The 17,640-nt window shown below is 34.7% G+C and overlaps 1 protein-coding gene across 3 annotated transcripts in view; it reads left to right on the forward strand.

Moving 5' to 3' along the window:
* TMEM135 (transmembrane protein 135) overlaps positions 1–17,640 on the forward strand; it is a 271,052-nt gene that overhangs the window by 170,858 nt on the left and 82,554 nt on the right. For all 3 annotated transcript variants that reach the window (XM_017850919.1, XM_017850917.1, XM_017850918.1), the window contains one exon: positions 16,942–16,988. In XM_017850919.1, the coding sequence (XP_017706408.1) occupies positions 16,942–16,988 (47 nt within the window). The remainder of the gene's footprint in view (positions 1–16,941; positions 16,989–17,640) is intronic.

A 17,640-nucleotide genomic window follows, 5' to 3' on the forward strand; every position in this document is an offset into this window, starting at 1 on the left:
TAAAATTAAAGTAAAACAAATATTTACATGCATTTATATGTTGCAAATTAGAGCTAACAACTCAGAGGTAGATGAGAATTTTAATATAAGCAGTTTGACTACTGGAAATTATCAGTACTAAGAATGGTCTACAATCATCTGGGTAGAAATCACCTAAATTTTGGAGGTTGTATTATTAATCTACCAGGGCTCCCATAACCAAATACTACAGAGTAGATGGCTTATTCAATAGAATTTTGTTTTCTCAAAGTTCTGGAAGCTACAAGTCTAAGATCAAGGTGCTGTCAGGCTTGGTTTCTGGTGAGACCTCTCTTGGCCTATGGACAGCAGCCTTCTTGGTGTTTCCTTACATGGGCTTTCTTCTGTGCATGTGGTCAGGGGGTGGCCGCGGGGCTGGGAGGAGAGAGCCAGAGAGAGCGAGAGAGAAAGAGTGAGCAAATATGTGAGTAAGTGAGCGCTCTCTCTGGTGTTGCTTCCACTTCTTATACAGACACCAATCTTATTGGATTAGGGCCCAACCCTTACTCAAGACCTCATTTAACCTGAGTTACTTTCCTAACAGCCGTCTCTTCAAATACAGGTGCATTAGGGATTAGGGCTTTAACATATGAATTTTTGGGGGACACAATCAGTTTATAACATGAGGTAACTGACCATAAATTTTACATGAAATAATCAGACAATGGTTTTAAACTTAGTTGGTATAAGTAAACTGCTCTGATGTGTTTCATAGCTTAGTGTCATAACAATCCAAAGTGAAATTCACGTCACTGTGTCATTATAGATAATATGCAAACTTTTCTTCTAGTCATTCATGCTGTACTCACTACTAGCTATTGAGTGTATAAAATTGGAGAATTTATTTTTGCTGAGATAGGTCTCAATAAAAAAGCGTGTAAAGGTCTAGGTTCTTATGAAATTTTTGAAGCAGAGTAATTAGCAATACTTTAATGTTTAGTTTTCATTAACAACTGGTCATTTTACCCACTTTCCTTTATGTAAAAATGAAGTCATGCTCCACAAATGTCGGTTTATAATTTGACTCCTAACTTGATTAAGATGAAGGAATGTATGCTTAGGATAGCTCAGACACTGAGATATTGTATACCAGGAACCACCTGCTTTCCTTAGGGCATTTTCTGTTAAAATATTAATCAAACTATTTGTTATTAAAGACAGAATTGCCATGTGAAGATTTTGGCTAACATATATAAACATACCTCATTTTTGCCATGTCCTATATTTAACACACTAAAAAGAGTACATTTAGAAATACTCTTCAGGATTTGTAGCTTCCACCCTAAATTAGTCTGGCTTATTGTTACTAATTAAATTTTGAAGACTGAGAAGACCAGGTCATATCACTTTCAAAGTGCTTTGGATATTGTGAGGACTTAGTTTTGAGGTTATTACCCTGTTTCACTCCAGATCTTCCTCGCATGACAATATGGAGTTGTTCTACTCTGCTAAGATACTGCCTGTTCATCTCATTCTAACTTTGTGGGTGAAGACAGCAATGGTATTTAGACATGGTGTTTTAGAAACATCCCAGGGAGAATTTTCTACATGTTTTGGTTTGTAAAACTTTATTTCGAGAAGGCTCTAGCTTTCTTTATAACCTGTAAGATATTTTTAAAAGTAGACACTTAAAAAATCTGAGAGTTGGATAAGAGATATGCCTATAACTTATATGAGTGATTAAAATGAATTTTTAAAAATCTTAACCATGAAATCTATGTCCAGTATGTCTATATGTTTAATAACCTGCATTTTCAAGGTAGTTCTTTGGAATAAAACCTAGAATAAATATACATCCATATTACTGCTATTTTAAAATAAAAATTAATGTGGATGTATTCACGAAATAAAACAGGAGAAGTAAGCTAAACCTCATTGCTATGCTATTGCTACTAAAAAAAAGACTGGAAACATTAAGAATTCTGTTGTCATAAAGTTTAAGGTAACCTTTGTTCAGTCCTTCCCATGCATTTTAATGACATCTTCTGGAGAAAAAAGATTGAGACGAAAAAACAAAACTAGTTTTTCTTTTTGTGAGACTTTCTACTGGGATTGATGATTATCAGGTTGTGAACATAATTGAGGGACTAAAATACCATATGAGGATTGCATTCTTCATTCTGAAACCTGTTAGTCTTCTTAGATGCAGACATTATGAAAAATCAGCTAAGGTGGAGACTAAGATTTTTATAGTACATTATTTTGGGTTTATTTAGAAAGTTCAGTGAATACTTCCTTTGGTAAGAGGATTCCAAAGGGGAATTGCACATGTAAACCTATTTATTTATAAATACATGCTAAATATTGACACCATCATTGTAAGAGTAATATTACTTTAGGGGTTACAGTTTGTATAAACATTTCCAGATTTTAATTCCTAAAATTATGGTTTTGCCTTTACACAGACACTGACTACCTATTGCATTGTAGGTCATATGGACCAGATTCATTCTTGACACTCTCTGTACAGAAATTTTGTATAAGATCTTAACCACATGCAACTAGAATACAAAATAAAAAGGAAGTTTCCATGATCGGGGTAACGTCTGGTCTATAAATGTCTGTCTTCTCTTTTATCACTTTGGAATTCATAGCTAAGAGCTGATCCTAGATAAATGTGATTTTACAGTGTCACTAGATTTTCATCCCTATGTTTATTCTCAAAATCATTTTTACTGTTGAAACAAAGCTAACTCACCATTTAAGTTTTTACTAATTGCTCTAGACTCAACTGCATATTGAACAAAGTTGACTGAATTTTAAAAATATTACTGGGCCAGGGCCAGGCACGATGGCTCATGCCTGTAATCCCAGCACTTTGGGAGGCCAAGGCAGGCGGATCATGAGGTCAGGAGATTGAGACCATCCTGGCTAACATGGTGAAACCCTGTCTCTACTAAAATTACAAAAAAATTAGCCGGGCATGGTGGCGGGCGCCTATAGTCCCAGCTACTCGGGAGGCTGAGGCAGCAGAATGGTGTGAACCCGGGAGACGGAGCTTGCAGTGAGCTGAGATCACGCCACTGCACTCCAGCCTGGGTGACAGAGCTAGACTCTGTCTCAAAAAAAAAAAAGAAAAAAAAATTACTGGGCCAGGTGTGGTGACTCACGCCGGTAATCCCAGCACTTTGGGAGGCTGAGGCAGGCAGATCACCTGAGGTCAGGAGTTCAAGACCTGCCTAACCAGCATAGTGAAACCCCGTCTCTACTAAAAATACAAAAATTAGCCAGGTGTGGTGGCAGGCACCTGTAATCTCAACTACTCGGGAATTTGAGGCTGGAGAATCACTTGAACCCGGGAGGTGGAAGTTGCAGTGAGCCGAGATCATGCCATTGCACTCAGCCTGAGGCAAACAGGAAGCAAAGCTTTCTCAAAAAAAAAAAAAAAAGAAAGAAAAAAAAGAAAAAGAAAAATCACTGTTGGATTATTGTTATATCCCTCTCTAATCTATAAACTGTTAAAATACTTTTGTAAGTATTTGCAAAACTTCTATTCAATATCATTACATTTTGTAGTGATAAACTGGAATTACTGAGTTTGTCATGCTGATTGGAGAGGAGGAGAAAAGCACAGAAATGAGTTTTCTTAAGGTTTATACAACACACTGACAGTTGTAGTCAATTGTTTCCTTGCTTATAATAAGCATAGGAAGCTTGAAAGGAAAAATCTTGTCTGTAGATTAATTTGGGAAAATATATCGAGAAGTCTATTATTCTGCAGGTAAATGAAGTTGAAAAGCACTTTTTTTTTTTTTTTTTTTTTTCTCCCTGAGATGGAGTCCCACTCGGTCGCCCAGGGCTGGAGTGCAGTGGTGCAATTTTCGGCTCACTGCAAGCTCTGCCTCCCAGGTTCATGCTGTTCTCCTGCCTCAGCCTCCCAAGTAGCCGTGACTACAGGTGCCTGCCACCACACCCAGCTAATTTTTTTTTGTACTGTTAGTAGAGATGGGGTTTCACCATGTTAGCCAGGATGGTCTCGATCTCCTGACCTTGTGATCTACTGCCTTGGTCTCCCAAAGTGCTGGGATTACAGTTGTGAGCCACTGCGCCTGGCCTGAAAAGCACTTCTATATAGTTCATCTGATTCAGAATTTAAGTGCATACACTCATTGCGCTTTAAGTCTTCGTTTGACCTCATTAGAAAAAACTCCCAAAAGGCTGGGTGTGTGTGGATCACCTGAGGTCAGGAGTTCGAGACCAGCCTGGCCAACATGGTGAAACAGTGTCTCTACTAAACACACACACACACACACACACACACACACACACACAATTAGCTGGGTGTGGTTGTGCATGCCTGTGATTCCAGCCACTCTGGCGGCTGAAGCAAGAGAATCGCTTGAACCTGGGAGGTAGAGGTTGCAGTGAGCTGAGATCACACCACTGCACTCCAGCCTGGGTAAGAGAGCAAGACTCTGTGTCAAAAAAAAAAAAAAAAAAAAAAAAAAGGAAAAGAAAAGAAAAGAAACCCCAAAACATTACTAGTTCAGGACCATTTCTGACTGAAGAAATGATAATGGGAACTGAGTATGAAAAGAGGAATTTGCAGCTGGATAGGTCCAAACCAAACCATATATGAGCAATACCATGCCTAATTAAGGAATGATTTTCTAAAATGAATTTTGGAATGACATATGCCCAAGGAACTGGTAGATGGCTTGAAGATGGGCAACAGGACACACTATTTGGGAGAACTAAGTGTTACTCTATTATACTAATATATGAGTATGTACTCGTGTGCTGTAATTAAAACAAGTAAAGAGATTGTATGTCCTTCTACTTGTTCTTGAATTATGTATTGGGATTAAATTGGCTATCAATATATACTTAAAAAAATGTGGAACTCAGCTAGAGGGCCACTGTTGGCCTTTTGTCCACAAAACCTTGTAGTTTAGTGAAGTAGTGAGTGAGTGTTATCTTATTGGCCGCCTTAGTGAACAATAATCTTCATTCTGGTGATCTTTCTTAGCTTTTGTCAAATGACAGAAATCTGAATTGCCATATTGGTATGTGCTGTTTGTTATGTGGCCTTGCTGTGACCTTTCTAAAGTAATCTAGAAGCTCTTATTTATTTATTTTTTAATGTCTCAGAAGTAAAAACATAATATCACCTTAAGCCTGGTTCTTATTCTTACTTGAGGTTAATGGGAATACCACCCTTTGGATGAAAATAATGAACTTACTACAAATTGTTCATTTATAACAAGTAGGCTTCACATAGGTGACCTGTCTACTTTGACCTACTGAAAACATAATATTTTTTCAGCTGTAACTTTGCCCTGAGTTCATATAGCACCTTTCTTCTCCTCCTTCTTCATGTGCTGAATGACATGTGAGTTTTTTTTTCCTTTTTTTAATTTGAAAAAGTAACATGTTTGGCAGCATTAGGATAAAGAATGGTCTCTTATAAGTTTATATAAACATACTGAAAAGCTTACTTATGCAGTTTATCCTCTCATCTTACTACATATGTAAACAAGTGAGGTTTTAGTTTTTGTTCATAATATTTAGATTATTTATTTTGGAAATTTAAAAATTTTGCTTCTTACATCTGCTGTTCTTCACTAGAATAAATAAGGATTATGGAGTTTTCCTGTCACCTTTTCTTAAATCTCGTTCATTATATAGATAACGAGCTTCTTAACACAGACTATATTTTAACTTACTGTTTCATCTGCTGTACATGAAAATAGTAGATGTTTCATAATTAAGTTGAATGAAATTCGTAAATGCTGTAAATCTTTAATGGGATTATAAAAAGTACTTGAGAGAAATCCATGACAGCTCATGGGCTTTGGAATCTTACCTGGTTTCAAAACCTAGCTCAATCGCGTAACTATCTATGTCTCTCTAAATCTCATCTCTGAAGTAGGGGTAATGATCCCTACATCGCAGGGATGTTTTGAGCATTACATGAAACAGTGTATGTTAAGGACTTCATATAACATGTAACATATGGTGACTGTTCAATAACATCTGCAATTTGTGGTGTTGTTACACTATAATTAATATGATACTGAACTCTGAGATTCTGCTTACTCCCTTTTTTAAAAGGCCAGACACATCTTGTTAAAAAAAAAATTTGGAAGCATTAGTGGGATTACTCCTACCTTGGAAACACAGTAATCACTAAACCAACATTATTGAGAATAAAGTACTTTTTAGAGGCAGAGGGGTATAATTGAAAGCTTCAGTTTGAAGTCAGACAGTCCTGGCTTTGAGTCTTGGTTCAGCTACTTAAATATTCTGTGATTTTAGGTGAGTACCTTAACTTTTGATTCCAATTGCCTCACCTTTAAAATAGAAATGTTAAAAACTTACCTAGTGCCTGGCACCATTAATAGTTTATTATTATTAATATTGTTTTATTCCTCCTCTTTTCTTTTTCTCCATGTTCATTGGTCACTTTAAAAAGAAATTTACCTTCACTAACTATCCATCTTTAAACTCTCCCATGGCTCCTTTTAGTTCCTCACTCTTCCTGTTCACATTAATTCTTTTCTTGTTTATTTTGAATTGCATTTTTAATGATAATGACTTATAATGACCAATTAATTGACCATAAAATAGAGGAATGATGTGAGAAATAAAAGACGCAGCTGAATGTCTTAGTAAATTTTAAACCTAAGTCATTAGCTAACCTTTACTTCCAATAAACTGCATTTCCTTTACATGGTAAATAAAGATGTGAATAAAATGTTGTGGGTGTTTGATGATGATGTCTAATTGGCTTTTGTAGTCCCAGCTCTGAGAGTATACTTGAATTAGTATTCTGTTTCATGAATGACTTCTTGCCTTGATTGTCATTTGACCATTGAATTTTCTTTTATATTTTAAATAAAGGCTGGATTTTTCCATATGTAAATCTCTATTTGTAATCTTTCAAGTAGCAAGTTGTTTTAAACTGTTTATTTTTAAAAATCTGTCAGCGGAATTAGAATTTTGTTGTAATAAGGACTGTTATTACATATCCTTAATATATATCATAAGGATATATTTAATATTATATATAAGGATATATTTAATATTACTTACTGAGTATTGAAAACTTAACTTTAAATTGTCCCATTTTTACAGAAGATAAGATGCAACTATGACTAATCTACTTACTATAGAAGGACAGGATAGCGTATAGGCTGTACTTCACCCAGCCACTCTAACATATCTGCTTCTACAAATAGAATATGTAAAGGTTAATGTGTTGCCAGACTCTATTTAGTGACCTTGGAGGTAGAAATCAAGAATGGTGGCCTGGGTGTGGTGGTTCATGCCTGTAATCCCAGCACTTTGGGAGTCCGAGGCAGGAGGATCACCTGAGGTCAGGAGTTTGAGACCAGCCTGCCTGGCCAACATGGTGAAACCCCATCTCTACTAAAAATACACAAATTAACTGGGTATGGTGGCGCATGCCTATAGTCCCAGCTACTAGGGAGGCTGAGGCATGGGAATCACTTGAACCTGGGAGGTAGACGTTACAATGAGCTGAGATTACCCCAGTGTACTCCAGCCTGGGCAATAGAGTGAGACTCCATCTCAAAAAAACAAACACAAACACAAAAACAAAACAAAACAAAAACACAGTGGTGAACAGTGCAAGTAAGAGACTAGGCCTAAGTTTCTGGCATATTTCCTTTGAGTTCCCACACTCAATTCAGTGAAAGTAATTTTATTTTCTTGGTGTATACATAAATTCTGAGACTTGGCTTATTCTGTATTATTATAATATTATATATTAGTTACAATGTGCACTGAAATGTTTGTTGTACTCTGACAAAAATTGACTTATGGAATGATAGAACTTTGAAGTTCTGAAGTATCCTAGAGATTAGTGTAACTTCTTTTATGGATGAAAATTAAGGTTTAAAGAATAACAGTGATTTAATCAAGTTTACAGTCTTAATCTGGAGATCCAAGACTTCTTTCTTACTTCTAGTCTGGCATTTTGACTCTAAATTCTCTTTAAGATTTTATGCTTTCCTTGTATTTGTTTTATCAAGGAATAGAAACATAAAAAAAAAATTAGGTAAAGCTGCTAATCCAAAAACAAATGAATTAATTTAAAAAATGGACTGTATGTTATGAGTGATTTTAATTAAACAGTGATTTTAAAAAATTGTTATATATCAATACATAGCTATTTAACTTTAGGATAGTGTTGCTTAAAATTACATATAAGACAAATAAATATTATGATAATGATATGTTGCATATGTTTTGACTTTGAACACACATTGTAAATTATAATAATACTTACTTGTTCAGTAAGAGCTGTATTCACAAGAGACCGTGCAATAGTCTGTTTTCAGAAAAGTTGAAGATGCTTAGCAGAGTCTAAAGTTTAGTGTTTTAAAAAAGTATATGAATGGAAATACCGTTTAGTTTCTTGCAAGATGGTTTCTTTAAATAGAAACTAACATTAGGAAAACTCTTATTATCAATAATGTATCTATGTATCTGCCCTCTGGGACTTTGTGTTCTAAGTAATTAAGAGACATAAAGAAAGTATACAAACAACACAAAAACCATTGCTTAAATATATTAAATAATTAAAATAACAATATAGTCAGATGTTTTGGTGAGTACCACCTATAGGATGAAGTATAAATACTTCTGTCCTATTGTATTCTATTGGAATGATCTGTTAATATGCCTACATTTCCACCAAACTATGTTCTTCAGGGCAACAAGAATCAACTATTAGGTAGTTATTTTCTCATAATGTGCTGGGACTATAACAGATATTGAATAAATAAATGAAGGAGGGTGAGAACTTGTGGTTCCTTGTCTTTTCTGTTTTATTCAAGGTCATGAAGGCTCCTGAATCCAGAGCTTACCTTTCTACATCTTTCCCCTTTCAAGTTGCTGAGTTGTAAAATATTAGAAACACATAACACCAGATTAATTTTTGTTGAATGGATAGATAGAAACATGGCTAAAATATGAATGAAGTACAGACGGTGCAAGAGGAAGTATATTGCTCTTCAGTTTCAGTATTTATTTGAGTCATGGAAGGAAGAGGATCTTAATGAATATCGGGGGAGATGAACTTGGTGAATAGTGAAGGCCAGCTAGGTTCCCTACTCACTAAGCATCAGTGTCTTTGGAGATACTCAAGAAGGAATGGCCACAGGCACTGTGATCAGGGGCAAAAAACAAATAATCAAATACACTAAAAAGCAGAAGAGTTTTGTGGTAGGAAATAGTTAAACGTACCATGCGTTCAGTTCTCTAGTACAATTTAAAATGGATATATGTTTTAACCACTTTCAGGCTTAAATAGTAAAAACAGCTTTCTTTACCAGGCTGTGTTTACTTTTGGTCATGTTCACATTTTTGATATTTCTGATTATTTTAAGGACTTCCTATATTGTGATTTTGTTCCTTTGCTACTGCTTGCGAGGCATAGTTTTTGTGTAATTCTACATGACATAGTGATGACAGAATAGTACAGTTTTTCTTGAAAGTTTTGTAAGACCTATAACAGGAAGCAATACATTGTAAATCTGTCATTTCCTACAAAGTCTTTCCAGAGAGAAAACACTATTTTCCAGCTGAATGAACTTTATTTGCACATTATTTGTTATACTTTCTGTACCCTTATGTTATATTGGCTTAATACATTTTGACGTTTCTTTTATGTGATTGCTTTTGTTTAACCACCCATATTTTTGTTAATAATAATAAAATTCCATGTTTTCATATAAATGTATTCAGTTTCAGAAAACAAAATTGTTTCTAAAAGGCCATTAACCCAACCAAAAATAAAGCATATGAAAAAGTAGTTTAACCAACCAACCAACCAAAAAAAACAAACAAAAGGATTATAAACCTGGGAGGCTCAGCTTCACTTAATAAGAGGGATGTAACTATAATATGAAATAACATTTCTTTCACCTATCAGTCTGGCAAGGATAAAACACAGTTTTTGTGGGTATAGGAAAATAACTAGTGTAAGGAAATAGCTACTTTCATATGCTGTTGTGGGGAGTATATATTGGTATGGTTTTCTTTGGAGGTCACTTTGGCAATATTTGTCAAAATTAAAAATGTACTTGTCCTTTACAAGAATTCACCTCCAGAGATACGTTTACAAAGTATACTTTGGTATTTAGAAAAGTTTATTGCATCCATTCTAAGTATTCATAGGAGATTTTAAATAAACTTCAGCATATCCATATATGTGTGTGCTTTGTGTATATAAAATTGAAAAGTATATGTCTTTAAGACAATATCTGTATTTGATATATTTCTATGTACAAAGGTATGTACATATTCATACAAAATTCTATAAAAGTCCAAAATCTTAGAAGGGAACTTTCTTTTCATTGTTATTTGTTATTCTGTTTGAATTTTTATTTTTATCATGTACATGCATTACTTTTTTGTATCAGTTTAACAGCTTTTTTGAAGTGTAGTTTATATGCTATAAGATTTACCAGTTTAATGTATCAGTTTCATGGGTTTTTCAAATATTTACTGAGTTGTGTGTGCATCCAACCCTGCAATCTAATTTTAAAACCTTTTCATTGCCCCCAAAGAAATCTTGTACCTATTAACAGTCCTTCCTCATCATCCCTTAGTAGTTCCTCTCCATCACCCCTTACTCCTCCAACTCTAGGCCACCACTGTTCTACTTTCTGTAGACGGACTTGCCTGTTCTAGAATTTTATATTAACAATATCATACATAATTGGTCTTTGTAATTGGACTCTTTAATTTAGCATAATGTATTTGAGGTTCATCCATGTTTTAGTATGACTGATTTTTTTTTTTTTTTTTTTTTTTTTTTTGAGACGGAGCCTTGCTCTGTCGCCCTGGCTGGAGTGCAGTGGCCGAATCTCAGCTCACTGCAAGCTCCGCCTCCCGGGTTTACGCCATTCTCCTGCCTCAGCCTCCGGAGTAGCTGGGACTACAGGCGCCCGCCACCTCGCCCGGCTAGTTTTTTTTTTTGTATTTTTGGTAGAGACGGGGTTTCACCATGTTAGCCAGGATGGTCTCGATCTCCTGACCTCGTGATCCGCCCGTCTCGGCCTCCCAAAGTGCTGGGATTACAGGCTTGAGCCACCGCGCCCGGCTGACTGATAATTTTTTTTTAATTTAAAACTATTTTTACAAAAGTGAAAACAGCAATTTCAGAATTACTTATCCGGCTGAAGTATATTGCCCCATGGCTGTGAAGTGGTAATGAATTATAGTGAAATTTTTTCAAGTTAAAAGTTACCATGTATTGAGCATCTATGATGTGCTAGTCACGCTATTAGGCTTTATGTATGTTACATCGTATATAAATCCTTATGGCATATGTAATAGGTAGTATTATATTGTTTCTACAAGTGAACAGATTAAATATGATCATTAATTTTTTGTGTCAATTTACACATGAAAGTGTAAAGCATATATATGTGCAGATGTATACTTTGCAGCTAAAGTTAAAATATGTAAAGTGCTAAAACATTGCTGTAATACACAATGAAAATGTCATTCACTGTCTAGAGATGTCCATTGGAACTTTTTGCAGTGATGAGAATGATCTATATCTGTTCTGTCTGTTATGGTATCCACTACCACATATGGCTTTTGATTACTTGAGATATGGCTAGGGTGAATGAAGAAACAAATTTAGTATTACTTAATTTTAATTAATTTAAATTTAAATAACCACACTGATTCCAGTCATGATTTGATACCAGTGATAGATTTACTCTTCCAGTTGGAGAGTGGAAACAACTTGATCAAAAACATGAACAAAGTATATGAAAAAATGGTATGCAAGATCCTGGATATTAAGTATTGAAGGACAGTGTTCCCTGAGATATAGGAAACAAATGTGCTCTACAGTTACCCAAGCTTACTGTCTAGAGAGAATTTCCGGGCATGGATTAAAGAGGGGTCACTCAGACAAAACCTAGAGGACTTTGCGAGTTGAGGAAATAAAGCTCAAAGTGTAGGCGGACCATGCTGGATACAGGTCACAGAACAGAGCACTAGAGAGGAAAGTACTCAGCTGATTACTGAGTAGGACTTGCATGTGAGGAACCTGCTCCAAGCCAAAGAAAGACCAATCTGAAGAATTAGAGGTTTTTAATTGGGTAGTTAGCACTCAAACAGGAATAGGAATATTGTCTGTTTCTATTAGCCAGACTGGAAAATCTCAAAGATTCATGTGGCATTGGGTAAAGTACACATAATGTTTTACCTTAGTATGGGGAATAATTAGCCTTGTATTTCATATCTTATTAAAATGTCCTAAAAGCAAGTCCTTAAAAGATCAAACTGTCTCCAAGTAACTTAACTGTGTCTCACAACAAAGCTCAAGAAAACGTATGGGAATACAAACATAGGCAACACCCATTAAGGTAAAATTTAGAATGGCTGACAGCCAGTAAAAAATTACCACCATGCAATAAGAAATAGGAAAATTTGACCCATAATGAATAGATAAATCAGCAAATTAGTGCCAAATGATAATTTATAAATATGTTAAATTGCAGACAAAGACATTAAAAAGAGTTATCATAGCTGAATTTTATAGTTTCAAGAAGTTAGAGATATGGAAATGGGGGAAAAAGGAAAAATGAAACTTCTAGAGATGAAAATTACAATTTGTGAGATGAAAAGCTTACTGGATGGTATTAATGACAGATTATACATTGCAGAATAAAATGTTAGTGAGCCTGAAGACATAAGAATAGAAACCATCTAAAATGAAACATAGAGAGAAAGAGACGTTTTTTCTTTTTTCTTTTCTTTTCTTTTTTTTTTTTTTGAGACAGAGTCTCATTCCATCACCCCGGCTGGAGTGCAGTGGTGCAGTCTCACTCACTGCAACCTCTGTCTCCTGGGTTCAAGGAATTCTTATGTCTCAGTCTCCCAAGTAGCTGGAATTACAGGTGTGCACCACCATGCCTGACTAATTTTTGTATTTTTAGTGGAGACGATTTTGCCGTGTTGGACAGGCTGGTCAAGAACTCCTGACCTCAAGTGATCTGACAGCCTCGGCCTCCCAAAGTGCTGGGATTACAGGGATGAGCCACTGCACCTGGCCATGGTTTTGTTTTTTTCTTTTTTAATCACCAAATAAAGATAACATCTGTGAGTTGTGGGTGACCTCCTATTCATGTAATTGGAGTTCTTGAAGCAGAGAAGGGAGAAGAAGAAATAATGGTGAAATAATGACCGAAAATTACTTATATTTGATAGAAACTGTAAACCCACAGATCCAAGTAGCCTAATAAATCCTACTACAGGAAATATTTTGAAGACTACCCAAGGCACATCATAATCAAATTGTGAAAAGACAGTGGAGTGACATTTGTAAACCACAGAAACAAAATGATCCATCAGCCTAAAATTCTATACCCAGCAAAAGTATCTTTCAAAACAAAATGAAAAAACTTTTTGCAGACCTACATTTTTAAGTCAAAGTGATTAAAGTATAATGATGAATTTAGATATATCTGTACATACACACACTATGGATGACAATAATAGCACAAAGATCAAGAGGGGAGAAATGGAAATACATTATTGGAAGATTTTTTTTCTATATGTTAAGTAGTATAATGTCATTTGAATATAGACAACAATTTAAAGATGTGTACTATAAACCATAAAACCAACACTAAAATAAGCCAACAAAGGGAAGAAAATGCAATCATTGAAAAATACTCAGTTGCTGGGTGCAGTGGCTTACACCTGTAATCCCAGCACTTTCAGAGACCGAGGTGGGTGGATCACGTGAGGTCAGGAGTTTGAGAGCAGCCTGACTGATGTGGTGAAACCCCATCTCTACTAAAAATACAAAAATTAACTGAGTGTGGTGACATGTGCCTGTATTCCCAGCTACTGGGGAGGCTGAGACAGGACAATTGCTTGAACATGGGAGGTGGAGGTTGCAGTGAGCCGAGATTGCAACACTGCACTTCAGCCTGGGCAACAGAGTGAGACTCTGTCTCAAAAAACAAAACAAAACAATACAAAAACTTAGTTAATCAAAAAGGGACAGAAACGAGGGGAAAAAAACAGTAATAGATAAGTAGAGAACTAAACAGCAAGATGATAGATTTAAATATAAGCATGCCAATAATCATATTAAATGTAGATAGTATAAATATCTCAATTGAGAGACAAAGATTTTCTGATAGGATAAAAAAGCAAGAAACTATTAATATGCTGCCTACAAGCAATGCACTTCAAATGTAAAGACCAAGACCCCAATCAGTTAAAACTACAAGACAGCTAACATCAACAGCGTTTCATTTTTAGCTAAGTTTTTTAAAAGTTTTTAAAACTGTGCTATTTTATCATTGTTACTTTCACAAAGTATTTTTCCAAATAAATCTAAATTCACAGCTAAATAAGGAAGAATACTTCCTCTGTGTTTGAAATTACAGAATTTTAAAGCTAAAAGACACTTTGAAATAAACCATCATATTTTTTTGTATCAGGAAACTCAGATCCTGAAAAGATAAGCGATACGCCCATGCTCACTGAGCTAACTGTATCTTACATTCCTTCATTAAACAAATATTGGCCAAGTGGTTACTCTGTACCTGCTAAATAGAGAGGATATTTAAATGCAATTCTGACCCTCAAGGACCTTACAGGATATTGCAGTCCAATACTGTAGTTACTGGACATGTGTAGCTATCTAAATGATTTAATAGCTTTATTGAGGTATAATTAAAATAAACTGTACATATTTAAAGTGTACAATTTTATAAGTTTTGACATAGCTATACACCTGTAAAATAATCATCATAAGCAAAATAATAAACATATTCACCCAAAAAGCTACTTATAGCACTCTCCCATTATTTGTTGGATGGTAACTCCACCTTTCTTTTGTAAGCATCGTCTCATTAATTCTTCTTCAGCAGACTGTTTTTATAAGCTTTTATAAGCATCCTCTCATTAATTCTTCTAAATAATTCAAAGTATGATATTATTCTCAGTTTATAGATAAGGAATCTAAGGTTTAGGGAAATTATATAAAATATCTAGAGGTACACAGAACTAGTATTCAAACGTAGGTCTATCTTAGTCTAACGCTTGAGTTCTGAAACGTACTTTTTCTCAGTTTCGAGTGTATTATTTGTAAAGATAATTACCAGTTTAGTACGAACACAGATAGGTTAGCATATTAGGATAGATCATGTCAACATTTTGAGGGATGGGAGACTTTGGATATTTAGAGAAGATGAAGAGTGTCTGAAAGATTTGTGGGATACTTCTAGAGAGGTTTTTGGTGTGATCTACAAGGGGGACACTGATCAGTGGAGGAAAATCCTGAAGCATTGAACATCTGGGAAGGATGGCATTGTCTACCAGGGATTGAATGATAGAGAAATTTTAAAAAATGAATATCATGACTGAGTTTTGTTAAAACTCAGTAAATAAACCCACTTAGATTTTAATTTATAATCAATTGGAAATAACTGAAAATTATTTTACATGCTTTAAGTTATGTTTCTAAAAACAATAAAATGGTAAAATGAACCTTATGCTTCACGGATAGGGTGTTTTAAGTCAATGGAGAAGAGAGATGGAGAGAGGAAGGAAGAAGCGAAAGAGGGAGGGGAGAAGAGTATGTGTGTTTAGCACAGAAAGAGATTTTATAGATATATAATGTTACATAAATATATATAATATTTACTTCATATTAATTGATACCAATCCTCTTTTTCATTGGTATATTTATATATTTCTAAGTCATTCAGGCTGTATATATAATGTTTATCTTAGGCTAAGACAGCAAACTTGTCAAGCTTGATTTGTAATGGCATAATTACCATGCTTTCATCAGGTTGACTAGAAATTATTTGTGTTAGAAATAGCAAAACAATTTTTCCAGTGTTTTCATTTCTGTTCTTGTGGTCAGCCTTTCACAATCTAAAGAAAGTTCATTTCTTATTTGTCTGTGATGTGAAGCCATTGACGATTTTTATGCTTAATTTATACTGTTGTTTTTTAACTTCAGAATGCATTCTACAACTTTAATTTTTGTGATTTAAAACAACTTTTCCAGTCTGTTTTTTTGGTGTAACTAAGACGTTAGTCAGGACTGGAGTTCTGGGTTCCTTCCACATACCATCTTAATATGGTTGTGTTTACTGTGATGTTTTTGAGATCATCGTTTCAGATGTTCTTATGCCTGCTTCTAGAGGAATTAATTACTTTTATAGCTAGTCCGTATTCCACAAAGGAATATTGTATTTTTATGAGCTTTTCTTATTGATTAGAATTGGTTGACAACTGTACTGTATTTTACATTAGAAAATCTGGTCATCTTCATATCATAGTTAATAAGCTTTCTGATTTATTCACTGAATTGATTATACAAAAGCTGTTGTCCTTGTTTTTAAATTAAGCTTGCTTGTTTAGGCATTCTAACAGAAAGTTAAAAATTTGCTGTTCCCTTTTTTTGAACCCTGTTACCCTTCTATCCAGTCTGTATATGTCTGTATAATATATATAATTATATACATGATGATAGTTACATATAAGTATTGTAATTTATTCTCCTAATATTGGTTATATTAGGGGTGTCCAATCTTTTAGCTTTTCTGGGCCACATTGGAAGAAGAAAATTTGTCTTGGGCCATACTTGAAATATACTAACACTAATGATAGTTGATGAACTGAAAAAAAAATTGCAAAAAACAAAAATCGCAATGTTTAAAGAAAGTTTACAAATTGTGTTAGACCACATTCAAAGCTGTTTTGGAGTTCATGCAGCCTACAGGCCGCAGGTTGAACAAGTTTGGTTTATATGAAAGGTCGAGAATATGAAATGTGTGTGACTGGTTTGTGTATCCTTTTATTGTTTCAGGCACAAGATTTAATAGTATTTTGCTTTTATGATTCACTCAAATGGTGATATCAGTGTTCTTTTGCAAGTAATGTATTTTCTCCTTGTTACAGGTCCTTTTGTTTTGCATCACAGCTGCCATGTACATGTTCTTTTTCAGGTAGGTTCTGTTATACCTCTTTACTTTAATACCCCAAACAGTATCCCTTTGTAATTTCATCAACCATGAAACTAAAGTATTCTCCAAATAATTATCCCTTACAAGCAGCATACTTCCCCCCACACCCAGAGTGGACAGAGATAAAGCATTGCTTCTTCATGAGTAAAGAAAAGAGAGAGGGAATGAAGATTGATTACCTCCCCCCCATTCTATTTATAAGTTCATCCTAGAAAATTGAATATGTCAATTAACAGGACTCAAATCCTGATAAGTGAATTTTTATCTTTTATGGACCTGATTGTATGTAAATACCTAAGTATTTTTCACTCAGCTTATAAAACAATCAACATTTTACATTTCGATAAGAAAAAAGTGACAGTGGAGCTCTAGCTAAGCCTTCTGCAAAGATACCCTAGCGCACTAATGATAGTCTGTAAACTGTTGTTTGTTATAATGTCAACGTTGTACTTTTCACTGACACCAGTCTCGGGTTTGTCAGGGGCTAAGGGGAAGAGTGTTAGGATGGCCCAAGATTTAAATGCCAGTAAGAAGGATTTCTGTATATAATCCAGATTATAATATATATATATTTTTATATATATTATATATAATATATATAAAAATATATATATATTATAATCTGGATTATATA

The sequence above is a fragment of the Rhinopithecus bieti genome, unplaced genomic scaffold (genome assembly GCF_001698545.2).
Source record: "Rhinopithecus bieti isolate Rb0 unplaced genomic scaffold, ASM169854v2 scaffold_30846, whole genome shotgun sequence".
In the NCBI taxonomy this organism is placed as follows: domain Eukaryota; kingdom Metazoa; phylum Chordata; class Mammalia; order Primates; family Cercopithecidae; genus Rhinopithecus; species Rhinopithecus bieti.